This window comes from Triticum dicoccoides, chromosome 7B, assembly GCF_002162155.2.
Source record: "Triticum dicoccoides isolate Atlit2015 ecotype Zavitan chromosome 7B, WEW_v2.0, whole genome shotgun sequence".
NCBI classification, from domain to species: Eukaryota; Viridiplantae; Streptophyta; class Magnoliopsida; order Poales; family Poaceae; genus Triticum; species Triticum dicoccoides.
Genome location: NC_041393.1, coordinates 211,317,294 through 211,326,295, shown reverse-complemented (window position 1 = coordinate 211,326,295; position 9,002 = coordinate 211,317,294). Strand labels below are relative to the sequence as shown.

The following is a 9,002-nucleotide window of genomic DNA, read 5'->3' as shown; positions in this document are numbered from 1 at the left end:
GGGTCCATAGCTAGTAGCTAGATGACTTTTTCTCTCTCTTTGATTTTTAATACAATGTTCTCCTCGATGTTCTTGAGATCTATACAATGTAATATTCTTTGCGGTGTGTTTGTCGAGATCCAATGGATTGTGGATTTATGATCATATTATCTATGAATATTATTTGAATCTTCTCTGAACTCTTTTATGCATGATTAAGATATCTTTGTATTTCTCTTCGAACTATCGGTTTGGTTTGACCAACTAGATTGGTCTTTCTTGTAATGGAAGGATAAAAAGATGGGGTTTATATCATATTGCTTGAGTTTATCCCTTTACATCATGCCATCTTACTTAAGGCGTTACTTCGTTCTTATGAATTTAATACTGTAGATGCATGCTGGATAGCGGTTGATGTGTGAAGTAATAGTAGTAGATGCAGAATCGTTTCGGTCCACTTGACACGTACGGAGAACGGGGACGAGGGCACGGCGAGCGCGGTCTTCTGGTGGCGCCACTAAAGCCGAAGCTCCGGGAAGCAAGAAGGAGGGACACCGCTCGGACGGCGGCAGGGCCCTGCTCAGCCACGCGGAGGGACACGCCGTTCACGTCGGTGTTCCAGCGGGCCGCATGTCGCTGAACTCCTCCATGCTTGCCGCACCACCCCGCTCAATTCTCATATCAAATTAAATCTACCTTAATTGGAGGAGTTGGCCCACATGGATAAGTGGCAGTCTCTTGCCCTGCAGCTGAGCCGAACCCAATCTCAGATGTTAATTTTGGAAACTCTGAATTTTTTTATCCGCATTACCTGACCGGAATTTTTTGGGTAAACCCGAATGCCCAGGCTCACGGAACCCACCCACCCACTCCCCAGTATATGTACCTCTGTAATCAAACCTCAAGGACCTCAATGACAAATAGTCAATTTCCTCTTCCGATACGCCTCTCCAGGGCGCGATTTTTTCCGTCCCCTCTGGCGCACCCATGGCTTCTCCGTATCTCCTTCACCGTCTCACCGCCGACGAGATCTTCCAAACTCTAGAGGCTTCCTCCTCCACGTCCTCCTCATGCTACGATGCCTTCGTGCCGGTGTTCCGCCCAGATCCCTCGTCCTCCTCCCTGTCGGTGTCGGCGGCCGACCGCGTCCGGAGCCAGTTCCTCTCTGTGGAGCGCGACCTCTTCCACGACGCACTCGTCGCACCCCGGAATGACGACCTCGGCTTCCCCGAGGAGAACGATGAGGAGGAGGAGGCCTCGATCCGGTGGGATTGCTTCCAATTGGACGAGGAGGAGGAGCCAGATCTGCCGCTGGAGGCTTCCGTATCAGCCGAGGAATTCGACTGGGAGGAAGTCGCGTTCGCCTCCGGACCCTTGGTAGAGAATCCGGAGCCCGATTGGGAGATGCTCGGCGACATGCCGCCCAGCGCTCCCGCCGGCGCCAACGAGGGTTTCGTGTACACCTCTGACAGGGAGGCCTATGAGGTGCTCGTCGCTGTTGGCGATGGGCTTTTCCTCACCAACAAGCCGCCGGCAGCCAGGTCGGCTGTCAAGGCGCTCCCATCCGCCATCCTCGCCGCCGGCGAGGAAGGGGAGGGAGAGGAGTGTTCCGTGTGTAAGGACGGGGTTGTGGCGGGGGAGCGCGTCAAGATGATGCCTTGCTCCCATCGGTACCATGAGGACTGCATCCTTCCATGGCTTGAGGTGCGCAACTCCTGCCCGCTCTGCCGCTTTGAGCTGCCGACCGACAATCCCAAGTACGAGACCTGGAAGGCTGGACGAGCCATGGCTACCTGAATGAATTGTGCGGTAATGGTAAGCTTTACCCCTATGGTTTTATATAGAGTTGTATGATTTGGTTTGGGATTGATCGGTCTAATTAGGAAACTATACCCAGTTGTATGAAGGAAAACATAGAGTTTGTTGCAGATATGGTTTTGTGCATTTTGATCTGTTACTGTTCGCAAGAGAGATATCTTTTATTTCGATGCTGCAAGGATTATACATATTTAAATGCTATATATATACAATGTTGTATCTGTTCTAAATTTAGAGAGAATAGTTGTGCTGGGAAATTTTATAGATGCATATTTGGACGAGGAGTTTATATGGCGTTGAGTTGCAACTTACTGGTCGTGAATTCAGTTTCAGAACGAGTTATATTTCAGCATTTCATTCTTTTTCATTGTGAGTTTTTAAGGTGTTTGATAGGGAAAGTTATTTGCAAATTCATACTGTGTTCTATCTTGGAACATTTGACAACCTTTTGATACGAAGTGAAATGTGTCAGGCTGAGCGGGTTGTTATATTTTGAGAGGCGAGAAAATTTGCTTATTCAACATTATCTTGTTAGATGTAATGATTGAATGGTGGCTATGCTAGCAGGAGTCTTAGCTGTAAGGAATGCTTCGTTGAAACTATAGTTGCTTTGTTGGGCTCTCTCCGTCTTATTTTCTTTCTTCTTTACTATATTTGTTTATAAATCAAAATGATATTAATTGTTTCTCAAGTACAACCAACAGCTAGTAGAAATTTCTGTGTTTAATGACCCAACACTCAACCTGAACCCAAGTATTGACCTTTGTGTCATTTCACATTGTATGAGATCCCCAGAACAATAACTTCTGGTTTCCATATAAGTGGCTGGGCTTACATCCTGGTTTACTATGTCTGTTTGGTTTATGCCCAAAGTTGTCCCATTAAAACATTGGCTAGCCAAAATTTTGGTCGTCCATGAGCTGTCCGACATTGGCAAGAAAAATGAATTAGGGTGTGTTTGGTTTGTGCCCAAGGTTGCCCCACCAAAGCATTGGCTTGCCAAAATTTTGGTTGAGGTTTTGGTTGCCCATGATTTGGCCAACATTGGCAAGAAAAATGAACTAGAGTTGGCTAGAGTTCATTGGCATGCCAAAAAATTGGCAACCATCCAAACAAAAATCGATCTTTGGGTCATGACCAAAATTTTGGTAAGGTGCACTTTGGCCACAATCCAAACACACCCTTAGAGTTTGAGTGCATTGGCGTGACAAAAAGTTGGAAACCATCCAAACAATGACCAAATTTTTGGTCATGACCAAAATTTTGGTAGGATATACTTTGGCCACAATCCAAACATACCCATACTCCCTTTGTCCCTATTTACATGGCACATACATATTTCGAGTTTCAACTTTGACCATCAGTTTGACTAACAAAACATGTGTCATATGTCAGAAAAATTATATCATTCAATTCATATTAAAATGTAGTGAGGCAGAGGAGAGCTTGTGCCTGGCAGCGGCGACCCGTCTGAGCAACGCGACCTTGCGCCGCTGGCGTCCTCGTCCAGGTGGCCGCCGCACCTTGGGCTTCTCCTAGTCTTGCAGGCAGTACCTCTTCCTCTTCCCTGGACCGCCCCCTTTCCGCCAGATTTCTAGCTCCCCTTCCCTGAACTTGCCCCTCTAGTGAAGGACCCCCACCGCGAGCTGTTCTCTTGCTTGGGTTCTTCTTCCTGTGCTCCCTCTTCCCCTTGTTGATATGCTGCTCTGTTGACTAGTGGAGCACTGAAATGTGGTCGTGTGGGTGTGCTGCTAGCTGCTGCTGTCTATTCGTGGTGTTGCTACTGGTAGGCTGCTAGCTCTGCTACTGCTGCTTGCTGTGCTTTGCTGCTGGCTGCTGCTCTGTGTTGTGCTAGTTTCCTTGGAATATGTTGTTTTAGACTTATGAGTATAGTAATATGAGTATAATTGCTTGCTATTTCCCCTTGAAATCTGCTGTTTAGGCTTATACATGCCTTATATGTTTTCAAAACACAAATCTGAGTGTTCTCTGTTCCTTGTCCGCATGGCTTCTGTGCAGAAGCCTAGGTTCCGCTTAAGCGAGCTTGGCACTAGGCAGAGGCAACACACTTGCTTAGCGCCTACTGCTTACTTTTTCCTTGATCCAGGCTATCATCATGTATTAAGGAGGTGTTTGGTTAGGCTTATGTTGGCTGATATGCCAAAAGAACACCTATCCATGGGATTTTGCCTTTTGGCTTTTGGCTGGATATTGTTACATGATGGTATAAGCCAAAAATACATAAATTGGTGTTTTTTGGGCTTATACGCCAAAGTTAGCCTAGCCAAACACCCCCAAAGCCATCTCAGAGGACACCTCTTAGTTAGGGGAGAATGCATGGGTTGGTTTTGTTAGACCTTGGAATAAAGAAAAGGGAAAATGAGAAGTAAGGGCAGGATATGGAATGGAATGAACAGTGGTATTTTCTATCCCACTCACATGGTACAAATGAACAAAGTTATATGTTACTTTGGGAATCGTCAGTTCTTATATGTGCATAGTTTCCGTTTTTTAAGGTAACCTTGATTTGTAGATGATTTTACGTGTCACTAAATCCCCATGTTTTCACTTGATCTGGCTTTTACCTCTCCTAGATCTGCAAACTCCACAGGTGAAAGTTGTTATTTGGTGCTGGATTTGTTTGCAATACAAGTTACTTTTTTTTTGCATGGTAATACGTGTCTCATTCATATCATAAAGAACAAAGTACAAGTCACGTAAAGACCGACATGACAAAACTGAAAAGATAGCAGAACATCTTTGAGATTAATCTAGAAAAGGCGAGGAAACCGGTTCTACTAAGATGCAGACCATCTCTAACCTTTTACTGTTGTACAACAATTTCGGCATTTTTGCTTACTGTTTCTTTCTCTGACTGCCAAGCTGTCATTATAATTGTTGTTTTGCCCTGTTCTTATTAATGCAATGACAGACCACCTCCGAAGTTCGTAGTAACAAAAGGATTAATTCACATGCACACGAAAGTGCATATTTTACATCATTATTCGATGCTGCCAGTATAGCTTTTTTTTTTTCTGTTGCACTTTGAAGTCTGCACTTACAATCGGATTGCACAAAGCTACGATGTGTCCCATAAATCTCCTGGTGATCATCAGCTTACAACTATGAACTCAGCTACGATGTGTTCTGAGTATATTTTTGACATCATGACCAGCAGCACAATAAAGGGGTGAAAAATTCACAACTGTGAACTGTGAACGTAGCCGGTCCAGGAGTAGGACTCCTCGGGCCAAGTGGGCGGTGATGTCGACCGCTTCCGCGTGGGCGTGGGCTTAGGCTCTGTCTTCGGCTCGACGAAGGGCGGCGGCGGTGGCGGGCCGAACAGCGGAGCGTGGACGGAGTGCCCCGTTGCCGACAAGGCAAGGGCTTTGTCCAGCCCATCCTAGTGGGCATCCTCCTCGAGCTGGCTCGCCTCCAGTGTGTTCGCACACGAACATGTCACCGTGTACCCTCGACGTCGGGGGTGATGCACCGCAGCTCACGTCGAAGGAGACCCACCGAAAGTGCGGTACGCAAGACAATCCGACGGGCGCTTTTAAGGACCCGAAACCCCACAACGCCCGGAAGGGACCCCGTCAGGGCACGGCGGCTATGGGCTGCCCTAGGTCAACCTGATCGCCCCTAGGGCCTCGAGGTTCGCCGCCCTGCAATGAAGAACAGACGAAGAACGAGGAAGAAGAAGAACTAGGGTTAAGGAGAAAAGATAAAAGATAAAAAGTGGTAGATGATTTTGTCGATTGTGTGTTGTTCAATCGGCCGTCACCCTTTAGATATATAAGAGGTGGCTGGACTTCCCGTGCAAGGAAAAGGCTTGGATTCACGTCCAAAACCCTAGTCAAGTTCGGATTGGTTTTGTTCGAACTTTCCAAAACTGTTCGGTTTAAACTGGTTGCACCTTGCGAGTAATTTTTGAGGTGGTAAACGATCTTAGATGGAAACGAGCCTAAAAGCAATCCTGACCGTTTCGACGAGATGAACAACTTTCATGTTGAACGTGTTTTGATTAGAGGTAATCTTGAGGGTCAAATCGGTCGCGCAAAACAGGCTATTATTCACGCTACCCATTAGACAGGGTGTTTGGTGGGGCACGTCAGACAGGGCTCTATTCCGATGGCTCTAACTTTTGCTTACGAACTCGGATTTGGACGATTTTTATATCAAATCGATTGTTTCGACGAGACGAAGACAATCTGTGTAGATCATTTTTCCATTTGAGGTCATCTTCGGGGCTTAATCGTTCAAACTGTACTCTGAATATAAGATCTTAGTACTTTGAGCATAGTTTGGGCCTTCGAGATGAAATCGGACGGTGATGACCCAAACTTTAAAGATGTTCATATTAACAATACGGAAATCTTTCATGAAGATCACTTCTCCATTTAAGGTCATCTTAAATAAGTTCTTGAGCGTGCCAAAATCTGATGTCAACACATGCCTCCTGTTTTTGGCAAAGCTTGTGTGCCAAAAAATAACTTGCACATAGCTTGCTTTAAGGACGATGTCAACACTCCATCGGCCATTTTGCATACTAGATAGGAAGTGCGGCTTGCCGCACCCGGCAGCAGTGTTGCCGGGCACTGTCATATCCAATCCGATAATACAGCTATAGTATATGACAATCCGATAATACAGCTATAGTACAAAATCCTTTTCTATGAACTGGCCCAAGGAATATTTAGATAGAAATCAACTGCATAAAATTTCTCGCGCGTACAGTGCCATACACCAAATCAATTCTCGCAGGTGCCTAACTCAACTTATTGTCCAAGCGCATAAACAATGTATTAACCATTGCAAAGGAAAATTAGAGTGATTGCTCAAATAATGGATCAGTCCAATACAATAAGGTTGCATCAGAAGCATGGCATTGCCTTGATACATTGTAGAGCAATTTGTCCAAACAATGACAAAAGGGAAGGCCATCAAATATACGAGAAGCATGAAACATTAGATCTAAAAGTTCATGACAAATGGGGGAATACGTAGTATGTTCCAAAAGTAAGCCAAGCTGATGGATCAACACTAAGTAGATACAATAGTTGGCTTATTACATAACCAAAGCGAGCCAGATCAACAGTGTGAGATAAGTCCAAGCGAACGCTCACAATGAACCTATATAGTTCTGCTAATGCATCATTGTTTAGCAGATGAAATCACAGGAAACATTTGCATGGATAGTATGATGACAACCTTGTAACCAACCTTGTCAAAACAGGTAGACAACGAACGACACTTTGCCCCTTTTAGCCTTGAACGCAAAGACATTCTCCAAATTATCCAACCCCTGTCTTCACAAAGTCTGACCAATTAGTTGTTATCCCTTGATGAGTGGGACCTTCGCCTTGGTGCACCCACATGCAAGTTTAGTCCACATGGTCCTGATGTTCAGAGTCTGCAAGGAAGCAAGATTAATTCTCTCTGAGATGGATATATTTATTAGCATAGTTATTTAAGGAAATCCTAGGAATAGCAGATAGACATGGCTATTTTAATAAACAAAAATGAACAATGGATTTATGAATAAAGTAGAGCAGTAAATACTGAACAATGAATTTATTTGAAAAAACAAAGTGAAGATGCTATCATGCTAATAAAGAACACTAACATCACAGTAAATATAAACTGCCCTGGAACCGCCAATGGTTGGGCAATGCTGAATAAAATGCCCTGGAACCCGACATCTGTAGCAGGTATATCCAGGTGGAGGCGTCTGGTTTTCCTGTGGGCAATGTTGAATGAAATGGCCTGGAACTCCGTAGCTGCGGCACACATAGCCGGGTGGAGGTGCCTCCCTTTCTGATGATCCATGGCCTTCAATTTGAAAGATTTGTCAAACAGAGCACATGTTAAACAGTATTCTGAACACATTCACAGAACAACACAAGCATATTGTGCAGCGGTATAGTTCACATATTCACAAAAAACCATGAATCTATCAAAATTTGTATGAAAATCTGCTAGAGTTCAAAGGCTGTCCAATGGGCTGGAAACAATTGTCTAGTTACCATCAAAAAAAGATCCAATTGAAACATGGTCTACCGTGCCAAAAAGAAAATAAATCTGGTGTCCGCAAAGCTTGAACACCTACACACTCTTTTTCATCATAACAATGGCTTTGATTTTTAAGAGAATCTTTTCAGATTATCTGCTAGCATAATCATAACTCAAAAGAACATGACACTGAAGACAGGGAATTTCTGCATTACCATTATGGCGTCCTGATGTAAACCTTCCAGGAGCTTGTCCTCTCCTAAATGACTGCTCTTCCCTGCATGCACCATTAAATATGATCATCAGAAAAGGTACCAAAAAATCTAGCTGCTGACTTATGCAAGAAGGAAATGCTGTATTCTAACCATTTAAGTTCAGCTGCATCAATCACAACTGCAATTGCAACATCTTCATCTTTCACTTCTGCGGAGGAACAAGATTTTGAGACTGATTCAGTAACCACTGATCTGTTTGAAGCTAATGAGCCATCTTCTATGACTTTCCGCCTGCAATTAGTGGTACAATATTAGCATATGCAAAAAAAACATCTCCTTAAATTTCACATGTAATCTCAGTTCCATCCCTGAAATTTCCTACTATGAATCAGAGCATGAGAGTGGGGGTGGACAACCAGAGCATGAGAGAGGGGGTGTGATACCTTCCGTGGAGCAACGGCGACCCGGGAAGAAGCAGACCCGGAGGAGCGTTGGTCTTCCCTCCTGTACGCGGTGCACCTGCGCGCATGAATCAGGGAGAGAGTGAGAGAGGGGAGAGGCCAAATCCAATCGAACAGAACAGAGCAGAGCAGTGCGGAGGTGGGGAGGAGAAGAGGGACCTGCCGTGAGAAGGAGCTCCAGGCCTTCCATGGTGTGTTGTGGGAGCTCCATGTCCATGGAGAAGAAGCACACGGTCACTCCATGGGTGCCGGCGCCGTGGCTGTGGATGTGGATCCGGCGCCATCGCGGGAGCAGATGAAGGGCGGCGCCCCCCAAGAGAGAGATAGAGAGGGGGGAAACTCCTAGCTAGTCTCCCTCCTCGCCTGCTCGGTCGCGCCATGGCTGAACTGGGCGCAGCTCATCGGCGACGGCCAGAGCAAGGCCGGATCTGGGCGCGCCGCCTGACCAGCTGAGTCGCGGTGGATCTCCCTCCATCTCGTCTTGTCTTCTCTTCTGTTGACGGGGGAGGAGGAGAGG

At 45.6% G+C, this 9,002-nt stretch overlaps 2 protein-coding genes across 4 annotated transcripts; one reads left to right on the top strand and one right to left on the bottom strand.

Moving 5' to 3' along the window:
- Positions 1-886: 886 nt before the first annotated feature.
- LOC119337562 (E3 ubiquitin-protein ligase CIP8-like) lies at positions 887-2,014 on the top strand. Its single transcript, XM_037609725.1, has one exon. It carries the CDS (start codon positions 967-969, stop codon positions 1,774-1,776), a length of 810 nt encoding a protein of 269 aa, XP_037465622.1. The 5' UTR covers positions 887-966; the 3' UTR covers positions 1,777-2,014.
- Positions 2,015-6,745: 4,731 nt separating this feature from the next.
- LOC119337794 (uncharacterized RING finger protein P8B7.15c-like) lies at positions 6,746-8,996 on the bottom strand. 3 transcript variants are annotated; one of them, XM_037609985.1, is made up of 6 exons: positions 8,645-8,996; positions 8,468-8,543; positions 8,175-8,315; positions 8,025-8,086; positions 7,424-7,629; positions 6,746-7,210 (listed from the first exon to the last, which is right to left on the bottom strand). In XM_037609985.1, the coding sequence occupies exons 1-6, from the start codon at positions 8,700-8,702 to the stop codon at positions 7,133-7,135; spliced, it is 621 nt and encodes a 206-aa protein (XP_037465882.1). In that variant the 5' UTR covers positions 8,703-8,996; the 3' UTR covers positions 6,746-7,132. The 3 variants fall into 3 exon arrangements, with proteins under 3 accessions (XP_037465882.1, XP_037465880.1, XP_037465881.1); XM_037609983.1 differs by having other exon boundaries at positions 8,649-8,996; XM_037609984.1 differs by having other exon boundaries at positions 7,445-7,629; positions 8,649-8,996.
- Positions 8,997-9,002: the final 6 nt, after the last annotated feature.